Source organism: Xyrauchen texanus, chromosome 43 (assembly GCF_025860055.1).
Source record: "Xyrauchen texanus isolate HMW12.3.18 chromosome 43, RBS_HiC_50CHRs, whole genome shotgun sequence".
In the NCBI taxonomy this organism is placed as follows: domain Eukaryota; kingdom Metazoa; phylum Chordata; class Actinopteri; order Cypriniformes; family Catostomidae; genus Xyrauchen; species Xyrauchen texanus.
In genome coordinates, this window is record NC_068318.1 from 30,862,380 (window position 1) to 30,886,526 (window position 24,147).

The window sequence follows — 24,147 nt, forward strand, 5'->3', positions numbered from 1 at the left end:
ACCAATCAACCTTTAAATGGAATGAATAAAAAATAAAAAAATGAAATTTCATTTAATTATATATATAATCCATGTAATTCTTATAAAAGTAACATTATTTTATATTTTAACATGATATTATCTTATATTATATTATTGTGTTGCATTGTAATATATTATATTATATTATTGTAATGTATTGTATTGCATTATTTTATATTATTGTATTGTATTATGTTATAATATGTGATTATATTGTATTATATTATAATATATTCCATTATATTCTTTTATTGTATTATTTTATATTATATTATTATTGTATTGTATTATATTATATTATTATATTGTATTATAATATATTATATTATTGTAATGTATTATATTATATTATTCTAATATTTGTATTATTTTATATTATTGTATTGTGTTATACTGTTATATTGTATTATATTGTGTTATATTATATTATTTTGTTGGATTATATTATATTATATTATATTATATTATATTATATTATATATATATATTATATTATATTATATTATATTGTATTGTATTGTATTGTACATTATATTATATTTTACTATTGTATTGTATTATATTATTGTATTGTATTGTATAATTATATTGTATTATAATATATTATATTATACTAATATATTGTATTAATTTATATTATTGTATTATATTGTTTTTGTATTGTATTACATTATATTATATTTTACTATTGAATTGTATTATATTATATTATTGTATTGTATTGTATAATTATAATTATATTGTATTATAATATATTATATTTTACTAATATATTGTATTAATTTATATTATTGTATTATATTGTATTGTATAATTATATTGTATTATAATAGATTATTTTATTATATTATTGTATTGTATTATATAATATTTTACTATTGTATTGTATTATATTATATTATATTATTGTATCGTATTATATTATATTCTACTAATATATTATATGATATGATATGATATGATATGATATGATATGATATGACATTATATTATATTATATTATATTATATTATAGTCACTGTTGTTTGTTTTTATGTGAAAAAATAAATAAAAATCGAAGCTCTTTAAAATCGAGCCGTTTCCGTTCCGTTCCACCTTAACAGGACTGTTGTGTTTGTCAGAAATATGGCGCTCTGACAGCGCCTCACGAGACCCCGCCCTTAAAAACACATTCAAGCTTTCTCTGACGGTGAGCAAGTAAACTTTGCGCTGTCAAATGATCACATCTGCCCGAGTGAGAGAGCCTGTTACTTCACTTATGAGCCCCGTTTACTCTAGATATCGTACTTCAGCTGAGGAGGTGGTGTCGTCGGCTTGAGTTTGTCTGCAGACCCGGTTTAAAAACAATCAAAATGTCAGTGAACCCGAAATTTGTGAATCCTTTCAACAGACCGCACTGTTTATCAGCTGCTGCGCCCGCGGGACAAGCCAAGCTCACACACCCGGGAAAAGCCATTTTAGCTGGTAAGTTTATTTTTGTGCTCATATTTTAAATATGAGAATGTGCAAGTTACATTTCTGACTGACTTCAGATCAGCTGTGCCACTCATGTTTTGCACAGTCATCCACACTGTTTCCAGTCACTGCTTAATTGATCCCCTATAGGCTGTAAGTCAACGTCACTGCACAGGCGAGTATACAGTGTGCTTGTGATGTGTGTGTGTTAATGTTAGTGTGTGTCTATTTACCTCCGGGATGATACAAAGTAACAAAAAGAACTCTGATACAATGTAACACTTTTGATTCTAAGGTCATGACCTGCATGTAACAACAATGGAATGTGTCAGTCAAAGGTGTTGTAAACCGTGTGCACCCTCATGCTAATACTCCTTTATCGATGTTATCCATAAAAAGGATACTTTTTAGTTTCTTTTCATTTCCGTTTAATAATTCACATGTTGTTATCAACAAGTTCCAAAGAAATGCAATGGCCTTAAAGGGATAGTAAAGCCAGAAGTTAAAATTCTGTCATCGTTTACTCACCCTAATGTCGTTCCAACAAACGACTCTCCTTCTTCCATGGAACACAAAAGGCAGATTTTTCGTCTTTCATTGTATGTAATACAATTTTATGTAATTGTATGTTTTATGTTTCATGGAATAAAATTTAAATGTTTGGTTGAGCTATCCCTGTGTGTGTGTGTGTGTGTATATATATATATATATACACACACACACACAACAGTTAGTTCAGGTCCTCGAATCTGATTGGATGAGAGACGTTCCATGAGCACTGATGGTCTGACACCATCAGCACTCCGACACTTCACTGTGTGTATCACTCCGCTTGTGTTCGTGCCGTTCTAAACTAAAGTGTAAGAGCAGTGCATATGTGTATTATTTGTCGTTTTTTTTTTTTACATTACATATGTCAGCCAGCAGGTGGTACCAAAAGATCATTTTTGTGTGTAATATGACATGAGTTTGGTGACATGAAGTGAATCCGTGTCAGCTAGTGTTTACATACAACAGCGCTCCGTGATCACTCGTATTACTACGACACTACTAAAGCTAGGAAACAGCTTTAAATGGCTTTAAATGAACAACTTCAGCATTACGGCTCATCACAGCTGAGAGACACAACAGGCTGATTAATTACACAATGGGTACTGTTTAAAATGGTGGAGGACATTGCGGTTACTATAGTGATCGACTCTTGCACACCACTGAAAGCTGACAGCAAATCTGCATAGGAACGTCTCTCGTCCAATCAGATTCGAGGATCGGAACTAACTGTTTTGTATATATATATATATTAGGGCTGGGCGATATGGCCAAATTTGTTATCACGATAATCTTTTATATATTGTTCGTTATCGATATTTATCACGATATGACATTTACACATTGCACTTTCTTTTTTTTATTTCAAAGTTGACGGAAGAAAAGAAGAAAACATAAATTCTAAACAGTCAAAATAGTCCCTACAAAACTGCCCAGGGGGTTCCAGAGACGTAACGTGCTGATTAATAAAGATACATTTAGAAGGGAAAAACGTTTTGGTCTAAAAAGGTGCTTTGAAACCTCGTTAACTCATGCAGCGCTTCATGTCTACACACGTGCAGGGAAAAGAGACGACGCGTGCGGAGCGGGACAGGGCAGAAATGATGCATGTTTGGTGCTAGAGAACAATATTCAAGATTGCAGCGCAGAAAGATCAGAGCTGTTGTCCACATCACTTTTGTTCTGTCGCACTCTTCACTAGAGACGATGAGAGGGCGCAACCGTTGTCATGAAGTCTTGCGGTGCAGATGGAATCAATCCGGTGTCCGACGTAGCCTAATCGTTAGCAAGGCAGCTAGCATTAGCAAGTTCATCCGGTCTGACCCTACGTTACCACTGGAGTGTTGTGAGCGAATCTGAGAGCATTTTCAATTCATTCCTATGAAAGCAGAGCATCATGCTCGCAAGGTGGATCGTAGGATTGGCAGCGGTGCGGAGCTAGCTCTCTCCTAGCGCTGTTAGCGCCTTTTAGCGGATTAGCCAAATTACGTTTAAAATGTTATTAGGGCGGCTGTGGCTCAGTTGGTAGAGCGGGTTGGCCACTAATCACAGGGTTGGTGGTTTGATTCCTGGCCCACATGTCTCCACATGCCGAAGTGTCCTTGGGCAAGACACTGAACCCCAAGTTGCTCCCAATGGCAGGCTAGCACCTTGCATAGCAGCTCTGCCGCCATTGGTGTATGAATGTGTGTGTGAATGGGTGAATGCGTCACAGTGTAAAGCGCTTTGAATACAGTTAAGGCTTAAAAAGGCGCTATATAAGCGCAGACCATTTATTAGCAATTCCTTTATGATATTTTAATGGCTTTATGGGGTACTAAATACTTATTTTATTAATATATGTGTCCATTTATGGATAACATTCTTGTTTTGAAAGTCTAGTTTCCAGCCTCCCCTGCAGCCTCTCAATGTTATCAGTGGGGTTAATGTCTTTCCAGTGCACATTCAGTTTCACTGCAATAAGAGTTAATGGGAAACTCATAATAGTTCCATTCACATCTTATTATGTGCTGCATGAGTCTCATCCTGGTCTCAGTAATTGGTCTGATAAATGTCCTGAAATCTGCCGTGCCATGATCTCAGTGACTGTTTTTTCTTGCATGCATGAATTAACTTAATAACATAGAAAGCAGCAGGTTTGTGCATGTTGTTTTTGGCAAATATGAGGTTAGCAACTACAATGTGCAACTACAAGTGCATTGCATGTATTTTAGCGGGGAAACTTAATGTAACATATCATTTTATTACCTGTGTGATCAGTTGAGTTATTTGGTGATTTTATCATGTGTAATAAAATGTGTACACATGATAAAACCTGTTACACTGATGCCTCAATGAATGAAATAAAACCACAAATATCACACCTCCAGGGTTAACACACACACACACACACACACACACACACACACACACACACACACACACACACAGGCAGATTATTGCATCATACAGGTCTACGTCATTTTACTTTAAAGCCGTGCTTTCAAAGTACTGGTTGGTGAGCTGGCAGTTGACCATTCATTCACTGCTTTCTTAAGCGTTATGATAGTGAGGTTTGTAAAGTGCTATTTGCTGTTCCTGATATTGATAGTTTCATATAATTATACAAAAGGGAATTGAATTTGTGGTCTAAATTTCTTTCCAACTGCTATTTTAACTATGGTGCCATTGGTTATGATGTATAATATATACTGTATATACTGTACACCGATCAGCCACAACATTAAAACCACCTGCCTAATATTGTGTAGGTCCCCCTCGTGCCACCAAAACAGCACCAACCCGCATCTCAGAATAGCAGAGATGATATACTTCTCATCACAATTGTACAGAGTGGTTATCTGAGTTACAGTAGACGTTGTCAGTTCAAACCGGTCTGGCCATTCTCTGTTGACGTCTCTCATCAATAATATATTTCAGTCCACTGGATGTTTTTTGTTTTTGGCACCATTCTGAGTAAATTCTAGAGACTGCTGTGTGTGAAAGTCCCAGAAATACTCAAACCAGCCCCGTCTGGCACCAACAATCATCCATGTGATTATCTAATCAGCCAATCGTGTGGCAGCAGTGCATACGATTATGCAGATACGGTTCAGGAGCTTCAGTTAATGTTCACATCAACCATCAGAATGGGGAAAAAAATGTGATCTCAGTGATTTGGAGCGTGGCATGATTGTTGGTGCCAGACGGGCTGGTTTGAGTATTTCTGGGATTTTCACACACAACAGCCTCTAGAATTTACTCCGAATGGTGCCACAAACAAAAAACATCCAGTGAGCGGCAGTTCTGCGCATGGAAACACCTTGTTGATGAGAGAGGTCAACAGAGAATGGTCAGACTGGTTTGAACTGACAAAGTCTACAATAAATCAGATAACCACTCTGTACAATTGTGGAGAGAAGAATATCATCTCTGAATGCTGTTCTGAGATGCGGGGGGCACGAGGGGTATTTAAAGTATATAATGAATTTATATATTTATTTATAGAATTTATGTAGAACTTTTTAATTTGACTTAGCATCTAATGTGACGCTCATGGTGCAAGTCACTGAAAAACAAAGAGATGACACTATGGCCATAGACATCGGCCTAATGCATAGAGGACATACTGTATACAGTAGTTATAGTCATAGTTTACATAGAGTAGACCAACAATAAAAAATAGCAACGATTGAATATGGGAATGATTTTTGTGTGAACGGCCCCTAAGTCTGCCATGGACAAATGAGCAAACTTGTTTACAAAACGAAGATGTAAATATGACTTCACATAAGAAAGCTACACATAATGCACATCATTAATTGTTCTGAGATGATGTCAAATGTCATGATATTTTAACAACGGGATGGTTTTGTCAGTATCAGCACTCCTCCACTCTCCCTTCAGGGCTTTTATTGTGGTTAAAGGAGACCAGCGAGTCAAACAGGTTAGATATGTTAGCCTCCTACAGTATACTGGATATCCTGCTGATTGACCTGCTATCAGATTGATGTCAATGGAAACAGTATGTACAGTATGCATTTTAGTGCATCTTGTAGGGGGGAACACAAATGAGATCTCTTTAATATCTGCATTGTTTCTTTTAGACAACAGTGAGATTAAATGGAGACTTTTGCTTAAAGGAAACCCCATTGAGTCTCCTGAGCTATAAAAGAACAAAAACGTCTGCTTGTTGAATCATGTTCAATTGGTTGCTTATTTGTAGCTTTGTGCATCTGTGCATGCGTGGCAGAGTAATTGTGAATTTAAAATGTTTCAACACAGTTGGGAGGTGATTCAAGAGCAGGACGTTTGGTTCACTGTCACACCGGTCTGTAGAGAGCAGAGGGGGGCGGATCCAGTGGAAGGATTTCATGTGAACCAATAGCAGTGAGAAGCGCCCCACCATTACTGCCTGCTGTTCAACTGCAGATGTGTTCAACAGAGACATTTAAGGAGGCGACCGATAATTGTGATTTGCAGAGAAATACATAATTTAGAGAGATAATTATAATTGAAATAATTGTTTTAAAATTATATGTAATTTTTGAATTTAAACAATATTGAATAAAATTACTTCTATAATATTTTATATAATTTTTTGACTCAAATATATTTTTTGCATTAACAAGTTTCTCCCCAAAATCAAAAGAAAAAAATAGTATATTTTGTTATAAAATAGCCTCTTTATTTTTGCATTGTGACGTTATCTTCATGACAATTAATCACATTTCCCAAATTTGTGTAGTGAAATACATTTTAAACATTTTGAGGGGCTAAAGACCCCTCAGAGTAAAAAGCAATTTTGATTAAATTTGTATATTCAAAAACACTAAATTGCAATTAAAAACTACCACAACACTTTCCTAAACACCAGCAAAATGATCCTTATTCACAAGGTCAACGTGTGCAAAGGTTGTCTGAAGGTTGATTTTGAGGTCATTTAGATGTTTCAAATTTAAGTAGCTAATGAGAATGTGGAGCGGAGGGGGGCGGGGCGGGGCCGGGCCGGGCTGGAATGATGGACATGTCCATAATTCTCTCTCTCTCTCTCTCTCTCTCTCTCTCGAACCATCGTCACCGGCCGCCTTTATCCCTCGCACGACCCATCAGGCCGATTGGGGACCGGGTGTGCGCATTCCAGCCCCGCCCTGCCCCGCCCCCCTCCGCTCCACAGAGATTCACTGAAAATACCACATTTATTTTCAAACAAAATACTTACTTGTCATTTTTAGTTTTGTTCAAGGTGATTAAATCAGAAGTTTTTCAATAACTTTCCAAAAAGTGAAAGTATAGTTAGGGTAAAAAGCCCCCTTGTTGCAGGGGCCAAAGCACCCCATATAAAAGAACATCATTGTTATGAAGAATGCATAAAATGTGCTCGCACTGTCCGATCTAATCACAAAGGATTTATTTGTTTATAGAATACTTGAGATGTTAAGAAATGCCAAATGTGAGGGCATGGGAAGACGCTGGCTACCACTCCTGGAGTTCACTAGTTACATGCCAGGGCGTGCTGAGTGACTCCAGCTGGGTCTCCTAAGCTACCAAATTGGCCTGGTTGCTAGGGAGGGTAGAGTCACATGGGGTAACCTCCTCGTGGTCACTATAATGGGGTTCGTTCTTGGCGGGGCGTGTGGTGAGTTGTGCGTGGATGCCGTGGAGAATGGCGTGAAGCCTTCACACGTATCATGTCTCCGTGTTAACGTGCTCAACAAGCCACATGATAAGATGCACAGATTAATGTTCTCAGATGCAGAGGCAGCTGGGATTCGTCCTCCACCACCCGGATTTAGTCACTACATGACAACAAGGACTTAAAACACATTGGGAATTGGGCATTCCAGCGTCTTGCTCTCTCAAAAGTTCTTAAAAGACAAATTGACTATAGCTATTGCCCCTAAATCCACTTTATCACTATAATCCAGTTGTGAGGTAAAACATTCCTTTAAAAACAAATAAATAAACAAACAACAACTTTTCATAATTATTTATTTTCACACTAATCATGTTCCTCCATCAATATTCAATAAAAAGAAACTTGGAGGCCATACACATTTTTTTCCTTAAGGAGGGCCTTTAGCCCTGTTTTACCCTAAACTTGCTAGACCACCAAGAACACCCTAACAACCACCTGACAACACCCTAGCAACCCCCCAGAACACCCTAGAAACTGCCTAGCGACCACACAACACCCTAGCGTTGTGGCAGCTAGAAAAACATCACTAACATTTTCCTTAAGATGGGCCTTTAGCCCTGTTTTACCCTAAACTTGCTAGACCACCAAGGACCACCTAACAACACCCTAGCAACCACCCAGAACACCTTAGAAACCGCCTAGCGACCACACAACTCCCTAGCGTTGTGGCAGCTAGAAAAACATCACTAACATTTTCCTTAAGGAGGGCCTTTAGCCCTGTTTTACCCTAAACTTGCTAGACCACCAAGAACACCCTAACAACACCCTAGCAACCACCCAGAACACCCTAGAAATCGCCTAGTGACCACACAACACCCTAGTGTTGTGGCAGCTAGAAAAACATCACTAACATTTTCCTTAAGGAGGGCCTTTAGCCCTGTTTTACCCTAAACTTGCTAGACCACCAAGAACACCCTAACAACACCCTAGCAACCACCCAGAACACCCTAGGAACTGCCTATCGACCACACAACACCCTAGCATTGTGGCAGCTAGAAAAACATCACTAACATGTTCCTTAAGGAGGGCCTTTTGCCCTGTTTTACCCTAAACTTGCTAGACCACCTAACAACACCCTAGCAACCACCCAGAACACCCTAGGAACTGCCTAGCGACCACACAACATCCTATCGTTGTGGCAGCTAGAAAAACATCTGTAACATTTTCCTTAAGGAGGGCCTTTAGCCCTGTTTTACCCTAAACTTGCTAGATTACCAAGAACACCCTAACAACACCCTAGTAACCACCCAGAACACCCTAGGAACCGCCTAGCGACCACACAACACCCTAGCATTGTGGCAGCTAGAAAAACATCACTAACATGTTCCTTAAGGAGGGCCTTTAGCCCTGTTTTACCCTAAACTTGCTAGACCACCTAACAACACCCTAGCAACCACCCAGAACACCCTAGGAACCGCCTAGCGACCACACAACACCCTAGCGTTGTGGCAGCTAGAAAAACATCTGTAACATTTTCCTTAAGGAGGGCCTTTAGCCCTGTTTTACCCTAAACTTGCTAGATCACAAGAACACCCTAACAACACCCTAGCAACCACTCAGAACACCCTAGGAACCGCCTAGCGACCACACAACACCCTAGCATTGTGGCAGCTAGAAAAACATCACTAACATGTTCCTTAAGGAGGGCCTTTTGCCCTGTTTTACCCTAAACTTGCTAGACCACCTAACAACACCCTAGCAACCACCCAGAACACCCTAGGAACCGCCTATCGACCACACAACACCCTAGCATTGTGGCAGCTAGAAAAACATCACTAACATGTTCCTTAAGGAGGGCCTTTTGCCCTGTTTTACCCTAAACTTGCTAGACCACCTAACAACACCCTAGCAACCACCCAGAACACCCTAGGAACCGCCTAGCGACCACAGAACTCCCTAGCGTTGTTGCAGCTAGAAAAACATCACTAACATTTTCTTCAGTAAATGAAAAACTGTTTCTATTATATAATTGAGGGCTAATGTTCATGAAGTGTTGTGTGTTTGGCAGGAGGGATCGCCGGAGGTATTGAAATCTGCATCACGTTCCCTACAGAGTATGTGAAAACACAGCTACAGCTAGATGAAAAGGCGAACCGCTCTCGATATAAAGGCATTGGTGAGTAGTGGTCGTTTAAACATTGTTAATGCTCTGTATGTCGTCAATTCTTCTTATTATTATCTTTCCCATGATACACTGCAGAAACTAAGTACTCTCAGGTTTAAAGTTCAAAGTATATGATCTGGTACACTGCGTTAGGGTTAAGGTTTATCAGTCACTGGACTTGGGACAGTGGCCCGTTTTCACAACACATTTATCAGCACTGATTGTTGAACCCTGTTTATTTGTTAGCCAATAGCGCACTTGCAACCCGCCGTGTCACGTTTCACTGGTCCTTTTCTCTTTTTGAATTCATGAATGATTTACCATCTCAGCTGGAGGGGATCCACCAAAGAACAACCTGAAAAGGAAATCAATGCTTTTAATAATTCATACCCTCCAACATTTCTAAACGATTTGCATTTTAAATGTTCTGCCAGCTCAAATGCTAATGTAAAAAGATTATGAAATGCATAATAATGTTGAAATCATAACCTTCTGTGTGGTTTTGTCCTCTTGCACAGTTGACTGTGTGAAGCAGACAGTGCACGGTCATGGTGTGAAGGGTCTGTACAGGGGTCTGAGCTCTCTGGTCTATGGATCTATTCCAAAAGCTGCCGTGAGGTAATCATTCTCGTGCCCTCTGGAACCATTACATCAAAATACATTTAAAGTGGTAGTTCACACACAAAAAATTTTTTTTGTCATGATTTTCTCACCTTCATGGCCTTCCTAAAGTGCATGACTAACCTTCTTCTTTGGAATACAAAAGGAGATGTTTTGAAGAATGCTACTTTTGTTCCATAAAATGAAAGCAGACAGTGACCAGGGACTGTTAAGTACCAAAAAGAAAACACATCATAGACCATAAAAGTACTCCATATGACTTGTGTACTATATTCAAAGTCTTCTGAAGTCATGTGATATTTGTTTGTAAGAAACAGACCCAAATTTAAGTTGTTACAGCACAACAGTGCCCGTCCATAATTTCACATTCCTGTGTTTACTGAAAAGGGCACAGTAACAGAGTTTGTAGTTTCAGGGCAAATGGAGGAGTCAGGAGGCAGTGGAACAGTCAACATGAGCATTTTTATTACTCTTTTAGCGTCAGACAAAACAAAAAGGGCTCTTTGCTAGCTGGCGTGCTCTCACACACACACGCTTGCGCTAACACGCACACACACGCTCTCTCTCACGCACACACACACGCTCTCTCTCACACACACACACACACACACACACGCTCTCTCTCACACACACACACACACACACACACGCTCTCTCTCACGCACACACACACGCTCTCTCTCACGCACGCACACACGCTCTCTCACGCACACACACACGCTCTCTCACACACACACGCTTGCGCTAACAAACGCACACACACACGCTCTCTCACACACACACACACACACGCTCTCTCTCACGCACACACACACGCTCTCTCACACACACACACGCTCTCTCACACACACGCTTGCGCTAACACGCACACACACACGCTCTCTCTCACACACACACACACACACACGCTCTCTCACGCACACACACACGCTCTCTCTCACGCACACACACACGCTCTCTCTCACGCACACACACACGCTCTCTCACGCACACACACACACGCACTCTCTCTCACGCACACGCGCGCTCTCTCACGCACACACGCGCACTCACACACATACACACTCACACACTATCACACACACACACACTTCACACACACACTCACACATTCACACATGTTGTGTTTCCATGTTTTATGGGGACTTTCCATAGACATAATGGTTTTTATACTGTACAAACTTTATATTCTATCCCCTAAACCTAACCCTACCCCTAAACCTAACCCTCACAGAAAACTTTCTGCATTTTTACATTTTCAAAAAACATAATTTAGTATGATTTATAAGCTGTTTTCCTCATGGGGACCGACAAAATGTCCCCACAAGGTCAAAAATTTCGGGTTTTACTATCCTTATGGGGACATTTGGTCCCCACAAAGTGATAAATACACGCTCACACATTCTCGCACTCTCACACTCTCACACACTCACACTTTCTCTCTGCTTCCTAGGGAGTTGGTGCCCTACGCAGGCTGCGGAGTCTGCTTATAGGGAGCGGCGGTACTGATGTTCTTCTCCACTGTAACACTGTAATCTCATTCATGCTTGTGCATATTTAAACCAAGTAACATCATAAAATATCTGAGCAACCCATCCTGCCCGACACAACAGCATTGACTTTGGGGCGGGACAATCGGTTCAATCAATGTCAGATGGGGGCGTGTTCAGAATGCAGTTTGAAAGCAACGTTTATATTTGCAAGTCCTTTCGGTGGCGCAGAAATGACACATTTCAGCTTTAAATCGAATTTAATATCTTGTGTCCTTACGAACATACAGCGCCTCTAATCTTACTTCTGATTAGAGAGCAATCTATATTTATCGCCACATGTTCTTTTTATTTTCTGCTATGTTCTCTACACCCGCAGGTTTGGCATGTTTGAGTTCCTCAGTAATAAGATGAGGGATGAGTCTGGTAAACTGGACAGCAGGCGGGGCTTAATCTGCGGTCTGGGTGCAGGAGTGGCGGAGGCTGTTGTTGTGGTGTGTCCAATGGAGACTATAAAGGTATGAACTGAAAATGCTTTTTAAATCATGCATTGATAGTTACGGGCCTAGTGCTTTGGGACTCGTCCATCTACACTGAAAGCAAACAATGTGACACAACAAAACTTAAATGCTGATTATTATGAAAGTGTTCTAGATTAGTCACATCGCTTTGATGAAAATGATAAAGATCTTATCGATATTATTTGTTTACTTTTATACTTTTATAAGTTAGTGTTTTATAAACTTGAAGTCTGTTTTACCATCAATTTTAGGTGAAATTCATCCACGATCAGACCTCAGCAAACCCAAAGTACAGAGGCTTTTTCCATGGCGTGAGAGAAATAGTCAGAACACAAGGTACATTTGAGGAGTGAATGAGCTTGACGGCAGCGCCACCTTCTGGAGAACAATCACACTTACAATAGTTACTGAATTTGACATTATTAATGTTTTGTTCTGCTTTTTAAAGACTGGTAGAAAATCATGAGATTAGTAAGCTGTCACCTTTAGCTAGCTCACTTGGGGTTGTAAGACCATATACTTAATAAATAATTATGCAAATGCATTTGAATTTAATAGTGAAAATTAAATGGTAAGGAAAAGTACTATAAAATGTATTCAAAATAAATATTTTTTGAGTATAAAAAAAAAAAAAAAAATGCAGATTTTTAAATAATATATATTTTAGGAAGAGGGTCCCTTGCAACGGGATCATCACATTTGGTGATATCATCATATCCTAGGCATCCAAACGTTTGAAAAACCCCTGATCTAGAGAACAAATTTACATATTTAATTTTATAGATTTACTTTAGACATTCATGACAACTAAGCTAAATGTATTTTGAAAATGTCATTCTTTTTTTTTTTTTTTTTTCAGTTTTAAATAACGAACTGGCACTTTTTATTTATTTAAAAAAATAATTTACCTCAAAGGACAATTTTAAGATTTTTTTATTTATTTATTCTCCCCAATTTGGAACGCCCAATTCCCAATGCGCTCTAAATCCTCATGGTGGCGTAGTGACTCGCCTCAATCCGGGTGGCAGAGGACGAATCTCAGTTGCCTCCCCTTCAGAGACCGTCAATCCGCGCATCTCATCACGTGACTTGTTGAGCGTGTTACCATGGAGATGTAGCGCGTGTGGAGGCTTCACGCTATTCTCCGCGGCATCCACGCACAACTCACCACACGCCACACCGAGAGCGAGAACCACATTATAGCGACCACGAGGAGGTTACCCCACGTGACTCTACCCTCCCTAGCAACAGGGCCAATTTGGTTGCTTAGGAGACCTGGCTGGAGTCACTCAGCACACCCTGGATTCGAACTTGTGACTCCAGGTGTGATAGTCACCGTCAATACTTGCTGAGATACCCAGACCCCGAAAATTATAAGAATGTATTTTTTAACATTATTTTTCCCTGAAAAACTAAGCATATGTTAGTAGAGTGTTTAGAAGTGTTCTCTCTGCTTTCTATAATGTTATTTCTCATCAGTGCAATTTACCAGCAATGAATATACTTACTTCTCCATCACATACATTCTAATGCAGTTTTGCAAACAAATGTGATCATATAAAATCTAAGGGCCTAATTTGAACATTATGAATCTTTAGAAACAGAATATGCAAAAAGTGATTTTGCCTTTGTGTGTTATTGAGCCGTTGTTATTCAAAGGTTTACAGACCATGTGTAAATTAATTGATCATACCATGTCACAGGAGCATGATTGCCAACAACCCATGTGCTCGTCAAACTCCAATCACCCTCTGATCTAATCCATTATTTTAACCACAGGAAGCTCATTTCACTACAAACTCATATTAATAGTCATGCAACCATTAATATTCCTAAAATCGTGTTAGTCTATTAGTCTCATAAATCATGAATTTATTTTTTAAGTTGTCTTCTTCCCCTTTTTTTCACTCGTATTCTTTCAGGACTCAAAGGAACATATCAGGGCTTGACAGCGACTGTGCTGAAGCAGGGCTCAAACCAGGCCATACGATTCTACGTAATGACCGCTTTGAGAAACTGGTACAAAGGTGTGTAAAATTAAGCTACAGTCACTAATTATAATAGTCTAATAAATAGAGGTAGACCGATATATCGATTCTACCGATTAATAGATGCCGATAGTTGCTTTTTGGACTAACTATATATATACATTAGGGCTGTCAATTTAATGCGTTAATTCAGTGTGATTAATTTGACAAAAAATAACGCGTTAAAAAAAGGTAATTAATCACATGCCCACGGACCGTAATAAGGAAGATTCCTGAGATATGCTTGTAGTACCACCTGTTTACTCCAGAGGGCAGTAAGTGACACTTCAGCTGTATGAGCAACACACAGTTTATACAGTGAAGAAACACTTCAGTAGAACAACACAAACATGAGTTACATTCTTGCGTTCAAACACTTGAAGGAGCACAAATGCGAACTAAGAGATCTCAAGATGTGTTTAAAGATTGAGTATTAAACTATATTTAACTTGACACAGTGACCTAAAAAGGTTATGTTTATGATGCAATGCACCCGAGACGCTACACAAGCATGTCTGACACAGCTGTAAATTGACTTAATCGCAATTAATTAATCGGGACACCATGTAATTAATTCGATAAAAAAATTTAATCGATTGACAGCCCGAATAAATATATATATATATAAGCTATAAAAAGATACATTTGGTAAATATTTAAATGTAGAGCATTCTGTCATTTCAAAATAAGAGTCCCGAAATATTCCAGGCTTGCTTATAGTTTAAAGTCCTGCAAGTCCATTATGCACCAAATCTTCATTTGTTTTTCTACTTATTATTGGTATTTCGGTTGCACAATAAACTGCTTATTTTGTTAATTTTGGACTGTGTCCTTCTTAATAATGAAAGACATTTGATTTTGCAATATTCTAAAAATTGTTTTAAAAAACTATCGGCAGATTAAAGGGACAGTTCACCCAAAAATGAAAACTCTCTCATCATGTACTCACTCTCTTGCCATAGCAGATGTGTTTGACTTTCTTTCTTCTGCAGAACACAAAGATTTATAGAAGAATATTTCAGCTCTGTTGGTCCATACAACACAAGTGAATGGTGACCAGACCTTTGTAGCTCCATGTAAAGGGTTTAATGGAAAGGAGGAGGCGAGAACCGGATTGACAATATAAATAATAGTTTAATATAAAATTTAAACAAAAAGACACACAGGTGTCGGACAGCTGTCTATAAATCTCTCTCTCTATCGCACTGCTGTCTCCAGTCAGCCTTTATCCCTCTCTGAGGCTTGATTAGCCTGATTAGGGGCCGGGTTTGCGGAATCAAGACCCGGCCCCGCCCTCCGCCCTGTCACACTCCACAAATCACATAAAGGAAACATAGAAGTAATCCATACGACTCCAGTGTTTAAATCCATATCTTCAAAAGCAATATGATAGGTGCGGGTGAGAAACAGAACAATATATAATTCATTTTTTTACCCTAAATCTCCACTTTAACTTTCACTTTCAGATGTTGAAGTGAAACTAAACAGGCACCACGTGACTTTCAGATGTAGAAGTGGAGATTTAGAGTAAGAAAGTCATACACATACGAAAGAAAGTCATACACATCTGGGATGACATGAGGGTGAGTAAATGATGAGAGGATTTTCATTTTTGGGTGAACTGTCCCTTTAATCGATTAACGGTATTTGCAAAATCCACTTTCATTCGAACACTACTAATTAAAAATAATTATGCTCAAGTGTAATTATTAATAGAACTGGTTGATAATTATCACTGTTTATACTCAAAAACCAGGTGACAACCCCAATATGACTATTAACCCCTTCATAACCGGAATGTTCGGAGCAATTGCTGGAGCTGCGAGTGTGTTTGGAAATACACCACTGGATGTGATCAAAACTAGGATGCAGGTGGGTTATCAAATACAACACTGTGAAAGCATAAACATGATTGTTTAATGCCATTTAATATTGTTAGACATAAGTTATGATGGTGCTCACAGGGGTTGGAGGCTCACAAATATAAGAGCACTGTTGACTGTGCCATCAAGATCATGAAGTACGAGGGACCGGCAGCGTAAGTCAATATGATACTAATAGAAAGACAAGATATTTATGAATATTCCAGATATGTACTGACTTTAATGTCTCTTTGTGCACTAGATTCTACAAAGGCACCATTCCCAGGTTAGGCCGCGTGTGTTTGGACGTGGCAATAGTGTTCGTTATCTACGAGGAAGTGGTGAAAGTTCTTAACAAAGTGTGGAGGACTGACTAATGGAGCTGGGATACTGACCAAATATGGTGATGGGCGGAGTCAGGCCATTGTGACATCATACTGATGTGGGAACATTTACACAGGGGCCAAAGTACCAGCGTACAGCTGATGACAAGTAACCAAGTCACTGGAATGTACTTCATTTCCATAGTATAATCAAGATTTCCCCAACTAATGTGAGAAAGATGCTAAATACTTGAAAATTAGACTAAAGAGAAATCGTATTTTAACCCTAGATCCGATTATAATAATAGATATTTTTAAAACAGTAAAAAGTTTTATGGAAAATGTTGTTTTGAAACATTTAAAGGTTGACTTTTGTTCGTGTTCTAGTTTGAACGATTTGACGTTTTCTTAAGTGCAATTTACCGGCATTCGTTATATATATATATTCTAATTTAGTTTTTGTTTAACGAAGGGCCTAATTTGAACAGCAATCCTGTGCATCTTAGAAAAGATCTTTTGAATCAAAAGGTTCAATTGAATTGAATCTTAAACAAATAAATAATCAGCATAGCTTTTCATTTTAAGATACACATGTGTTTTATACCCTATAGTGGAACATATTTGACATGCACTTTTGCATTATAGATTTGGTCATTCAGGTTTCGTGACTATTTTAAGTGCCTATATTAATATACATCCTAATTGTTTTCTTCCTGTTTACATGATCATTGCCATAAATGACAAAAAAAATATTTTAGCCTATTTTTAATATTTACGCATTTAAATTTCATAACAAAATTCCGTCAAATTAAATTGCGCAATCTTTAACCAAATTCAACTAATAAAGCGTATTAATTTAATTTAGATATATATTACGCAATTTGACGGAATTCTATTGATTCATATTTCTATATGAATTTTATATTCAGATTTGTCCTGATATAAGATCTGAAATGAATTGCACAAATCACGCTGTGCAGAAACACTCCAACCTTTTAAAAACTGAACAGTATTTAGCGTCACCAAAGACTCGGATTACACTAGAAATAATGTTGACTTGTTTAGCATGATGATGTATTGTTTAACAGATCTGGACAGAGACTCGTAAACGCTGATCATATATCAGCACATGCCTTAAATATGTATCAGTTTGGGTATTTTTACGTTCCATTGGTTGTGCTTTCCTACCTCAAAATTAGCAAAAATCTGTCTAGACCGGAAATAGATCTGATACTGCTAAGATCGCACAAAAGCTTTGAGGTCAAGTGGACATCATTTCTAGAGTAACACCGCAGACATGTAACAAATGGCATTTGAAATGTCCATTAAGTGAATTTAAAATATTGTGTTTCACATTAGACTAGAGAGATAGAGTGACTAGGTTAAAAGTACAATATTCAGAGTACGATGTTTATAACATGTTCTGCCTCCTCATCACGGGTGATTTGGGAGAACTCAGTTTACACACTTGATTGATTCTCGATAAGAACATTTGTGCCTGTAGTTCTTCACTGATGTAATTGAGGGTTTTTATCCTCGTCATGTTGCTGCCAAATCTGACATATTGTTTCTCTGCTTTTGTAAACGGAATGTTTCGCTGATCAAACGGAAATTTACCGGATTTTATTTTGTGTTTGTGTAAAAGAATTCCAAATGAGGGGACTAAAATATGCATTAATTGCCGTGCTAATGAAAAATTGTAATCTGTGAACAATTGTAATGTTCAAGGAAACAATGTGCCTTCAGTTGTTGTTCTCGTTTAGAATAAATTATGCTGATTGGACAAGTGAATCTGTTTTATTCCTCATGCACTATTTAAATATGTATTTGTTCTATATACAGGATATTTTGAACAAATAAACTAAATAAAAATGAAGAAATCAATTTATGTATTCAAACATTATAATATATAAAACACTTTCTAAGTGGGCAAATAAAACATTATTTACTTCACGTTTGAAAATGCAGTTATATCAATTATTAATAAAATAATTAAAAAAAATGTATTGACAAAGACATTTAAAAAATTTAAATGTAGCAAAACAATTAATCAATCAATATGGAATATAAAATTTACATTTAAAAATGATTCTTTATTTACTTGTCCTTTTAAACAACATTTTAAACCATTTTAAGTGTGTCTACTTTATTTTACAATTAAATAATAAAAAATATTCGAATTATTATTTTAAAGTTATATTTGTCGATATTGAAAAAATATTTTTATACATTTAGATTTTTTTTATTTTTTAAAGTGGTATTCTATCTAAATCATTCAACTTTAAAATGTCAAACCACAACACACAAACTCATTTTATTCTGTTTGTAACAGACTTTATAAAGTGTAAATAATACATTTAGCTGTTTGTATGGAACAGAGTATTCATCTAATCTAATCGTCTGTTTGTGCTAAACTGATACTTTGTGTTCAGATCCGAGAGTCCTAGAACCAAACTTTCAGTTAATTGTGTTTAGATAAACATCTCCTTTAATATCTGGCTGATGAATACACAGAACATTATTAAAAACTGATCAGACATCATTGCATATTAGTCGTGTTATATAACATTACAATCATTTTAAAAACATTTGCATAATGGATGGAGACAGATAGATACACAAGAATGATAGACCCGCATAGGGAGAAGATTACTGAGTTAAATTACCAGTTAAGAAACAATAGAAATGTTAAAACTGTTGTCACGGTTGATAATGAAGTTCATCAATTTGTTGCATGATTCTCTTCACCCATGAATATTGAGGATTCATACAGATGTGATGAGACCTCACTCTGAAACTGTTATTACAAGGAAAAGCATAATATTATGAATTTCCTTTGAACACATTGAAGTCTCAGTTGGAATGGGAACATATATTAAAACATAAGCAGCTGCAAAACTTACATGACTCCATCTATGGGACAACCATTTGTCTTCGTGTAGGAATCAATTCTTGATAGAGGGATTCTTCGTTCATAAAATATAAAACAGCATTGTGATGGTGTTGGGCGGCTTCTCCCCTCAAATAGATGGTGCTGTTTTTTTTCTTTCACTGGTTTACCAACAGTCTTGTTTTATTGTATATTTTTGGACATCCTCTGTGATTTGTGTCATTTCTGTTACTCTCGGCGTAGTACCTTGTTGGAAACAACAACAACAATAAAAACTTTTCAGTGAAATTTCAGTCGAGGATTTGACAAACTTTGAAACTTGTTCACTCATTAACTGATTGAATGATTTATTATTGGCAAACTAATGTTCATATTTCCATGCAGATGTCTAAACATTTAGAGTTGAAGTTATTTATTGTGTTGCTTTTTATGTGGACAAATATTAAAATGTAGTTAAATATAACAATAGAATAATAATTATTTACTATTTTCATCTTGACAAATAAATAGACATTTAAAACTATTCACATAGAGCAAAACAATTAATAACTAAATCAAGAAAAGCAATTTTTATTTTTCTTCCACTGGTTTACCAACTGTCGTTTTTTATTGTATATTTTTTGACATCCTCTGTGGTTTGTATCATTTCTGTTGCCCTCGGCGTAGTACCTTGTTGGAAACAACAACAATAAAAACTTTTCAGTGAAATTTCAGTCGAGGATTTTACAAACTTTGAATATTAAATATTACAAATATTATTTAATATAAAAAAAATGTAGTTAAATATAACAAAACAATATAATATAACAAACTAAATCAAGAAAAGCAATTGTTATTTTTTTTCCGAAATGCAATTTAATATTTGCATTTAAAATTATTTTATTGTTATGTTTAACCACATTTTAAAACACGACTGAAAAAACAGTTTAAACGTGTCGATTTGTGAATTAATTAATTATTTGACTGTTTTATTCAACTTTATTTTAAAGCATGAATTAAACAATCAGTTTTAAATACTGAATTATTAAATTGACATTTTATGAATATTCTGATATTCTAAGCATATCCTACCTATTGTGGTGAAGTCATGTGTTGAGTATCTATTGACTTCCATTGCAGTCGGTTTTGGTTCAGCAATGCACGTCGTGATCACTTGTAGGAAAAAACAACAATAACAACACATTTTACCATTATTTCAACAACTTTAAAACATGTTTACTCATTGATTCATCTAAAGATTTATCACTGATATATTAACATTCATATTTCCAAACTGATTATGACTTACTTTTGCCCATAACACCAGACTGGAGACATGTGACTGACAGAAGATGAAGCAGCGGAAAAAGATAAGATTGCCACATTGCTGTGGATTCTGCTTGTCAGGATGATGCTGAGATCAACACTATAATGTCACACTAACATCACTTTGAGCTTAAAGGTATAAGAGGCAGGACGGAAGTGTGGTTTTGGTAAGGGGAGGCAGGAAATGGCCAACAAAAGCTGTGAAAATGTTCCTCAGTACAAAAAAAAAAAGAAACTCACCACTTTCTACACTTTATGTATCAACAGCTAATAACCATAACCATAATGCATCCTCAATGTGTCAAAAAGGACAAACACACAAATAAGTACATGAAACTAGACAAGAGTGTGATTCCACATACATACTAGAAGTAACATGATATTTAACTCCTTGAGCAACCTTCATCAGTGCATCCTGAAAACTTCAGACATGCAAAGCAGCTTATAGCGGGTTTCTGAAACGTATGGCAAGGGAAGAGTCATTCATAGTCATGAGTGAAGCGCTACCTGATTTGTAAGGTTTAGGTTTAGGGGTGCGGTAATAGTTTCTCTGCATTCCAGCTGAATATTACTGAATCGTCCAATCAGATAACGCTTTCCTCATGATTATAATTAACTTCCCTGACGTCCTACATTTCATAAATTCAAGAGAGGAAGAGGTTTTGGCAATGCATAGATATATAAACAGTTTAAAGGTGCAGTATGTTAGATTGAGAAACCCTTGTTATTAGTGACACCTGTGGCCATTAAGTGAACTGCAGCAGCTACCTGTTGCTCATGCTCGTGCACACACTCCATAGGGATGTGAGCTAGCGCGCGTCGGCCAAAACAATGACGTAAGGTACAAAGAGACTGAACGTGATTCAGAGACATCATGCTGACAGACGAGGTAGCATAATTAAAATTTCACAGTTATGATTGTTTTACTAGAAACTTTGAGACCGTATATTATTGTGGCAGGGCGGAGGGCGGGGCCGGGTCGTGATCATACACACCCGGTCCCTTATCAGGCTAATCAAGCCTCCGAGAGGGATAAAGGCCGATGACAGACGGTGGTGCGGGAGAGAGAGATTGTTAACGGACATGTCCGTCATGTGTGTGTTTGTCTTTTGTTTGAATTTGAAATTAAAATATTATTTATATTGAAAAACCGGTTCTCGCCACCTCCTTCCATTGACTGCTTTACAATTATATTTGACTCTCCAGTGCTGGAACAGGGCTAAAACAAAGTGTGGACTGTACTTCAAAGTAATCACTTTTCTTTGCTTGATACATAGGCTATCGTATAAATGCAGTCAATGTCAAGCTTAAAGTTGCTTTACAAGCCTTTCACACACTGGCAAAAAAAAAAAAGGCGAATATTACACGAAAGTTGTTACATATTGCACCTTTAATGGCATCGCAGCTTTAGGCACAACATTTTAAGTCTGCTAGTTTGCTGTTGTTACTGCAATATAAAAAGCATACAAAATAAAAAACAGGTTTGAGGTGTCAAACAGGGGTGGGGCCAGAAGGGTGGTATGGGGTGGCTGCTGCCACCCTAAAAATGAGCTTTGCCACCCCACTTGCCACCATAACTCGGACTCCGCACGCAATTGTTTTCGTGATTGTTTTCAAATATTTCTAATGTTTGCATATACATCATTTCTGACACATCAACTGGAAATACTCTCTTAGTTTTCCTTACCCTCGGACGAGGCATCCTGTGACATGCACACACATGTAAACAAACCTACTAAAGTTGGACTAAATCTACTAAATCATGCATACTGAAAATCTAAGTTCAAACTAACACCTCAACTGTACTCGGTCTACCATATATAAACCTTGTGGAAAAAACTAAATAAAATTCCACTAAAAACAGGAACTGAAATTTAATGATGACGTTAATGATGCTATTACTTTGACTATGTACAAATGCCTCTGGTTCTTGTAGCATTGAATGAATAATATACATTATATTGCTTTGAAAGTGTTCGGTGTTCTGACATGTTTCCTGCAGCACTTGCATGAGATTAATAACGGCCTCCAAAATCATAACAAGACAGGAAAGGGGACTAAATTCATCATACATATATATAGTTGCAAATAAAGTATGTAAACCCTTTTGATTGATTGAAAACGATTAATGAAACGAGATTGGAGGTGTGGGTTAGAGCTACTTTGACTTATAAAAAGCACTCATTTTGAGTTGCTGTTCAGAAGAAGCATCTGCTGACGTGGACCATGATTCACAGAAAAGAGATCACAAACGCGAGTTTAAACACAAATTTATAATCCAGTGGTCAATTTCACGTGAGAAATGCAAGGCGAAAATTTGGCCCCATTGACTTCCATTGAAAGTGCCTCACTGTAACACAGATTTCTTTCTTTACTTTCTTTTTTTTATTTTAAAGAAAATTCAAATTTTTGTGTTAGTATTATGCCACAAATGCTGTCGACTGAGCTTAACTTTTATTGAACCCCAAATATTCCTTTAATGGGATGTGTTCGATAAAGACATTAAATATTATAATTGTTTGTGTGTTGTAGCTTAAGCACATTGTGTTTGTCTATACTTGTGACTTTGATGAAGATGAGGTCAGATGCAGAAAACCAGCTAATTCCAAGGGGTCACATACTTTTTCTTGCCACCATATAAATATATATATAATAATATAGGGGGAAAAACCCCCAGATAAAAGACAGATCCATAGAGAGAACAAATACAATATTTAATAAACGAAATTAATAGAAACTATTTACGATTTAATTAACGAAATAATTAACCCCACATACTTCGACACTGTCTTCCGGTTGCTGCATACGAGGCATAGTTCTATATATTGAAGTAAAGATCTACGTATTCAACCGGAGTAACGTAGTTCTCAGTAGAGACACGAAAATCGAATTCGTAAATGATGCTCAATTTAGTGACCTTGTCAAATGTCTTGTCGGGCTTTCCGTAGCCGCAGCTTGTATCTGCTCTGGCGAGCATTTCATTTTAAGATGTATATATTTCTTTGTTGTTTTACTATTCAATGAATAATGTCACCTAAAGGGACGCCGAGAGGTTTTTATTTTAACACTGTACTGTCTTTGGCGCGCTCATTGGCCGCTCATCGACCCGCGCCGAGTGACAAGGTGAGACTTTAACTTCCTGTTAGCATCAGGAGCTAACCGCTAACACAACCAAAACAAACCAACATTCCACCACATATCTGATTATAGAAATGATTTATAAAGCTTTATATACATGTATGCACTAATGTTAATGTTCAGTCATTCACAACAGCTTACACTAGTTTTAGAAAGCAATTTAC

The 24,147-nt window shown here is 37.2% G+C and overlaps 2 protein-coding genes across 2 annotated transcripts in view; both read left to right on the top strand.

Moving 5' to 3' along the window:
• The first annotated feature begins 1,204 nt into the window (after positions 1-1,204).
• Positions 1,205-18,430, top strand: LOC127636214 (tricarboxylate transport protein B, mitochondrial-like). The gene is made up of 9 exons (XM_052116648.1): positions 1,205-1,485; positions 9,711-9,818; positions 10,325-10,424; positions 12,297-12,435; positions 12,690-12,774; positions 14,361-14,465; positions 16,222-16,337; positions 16,430-16,503; positions 16,590-18,430. Exons 1-9 carry the CDS (start codon positions 1,374-1,376, stop codon positions 16,702-16,704), a joined length of 954 nt encoding a protein of 317 aa, XP_051972608.1. The 5' UTR covers positions 1,205-1,373; the 3' UTR covers positions 16,705-18,430.
• A 5,360-nt stretch (positions 18,431-23,790) lies between these two features.
• LOC127636216 (phosphatidylinositol 4-kinase alpha-like) overlaps positions 23,791-24,147 on the top strand; it is a 44,871-nt gene continuing 44,514 nt past the window's right edge. Inside the window, 1 exon segment of the mRNA XM_052116650.1 lies at positions 23,791-23,968. Within this exon segment, the coding sequence (XP_051972610.1) occupies positions 23,873-23,968 (96 nt within the window). The 5' untranslated portion in view covers positions 23,791-23,872.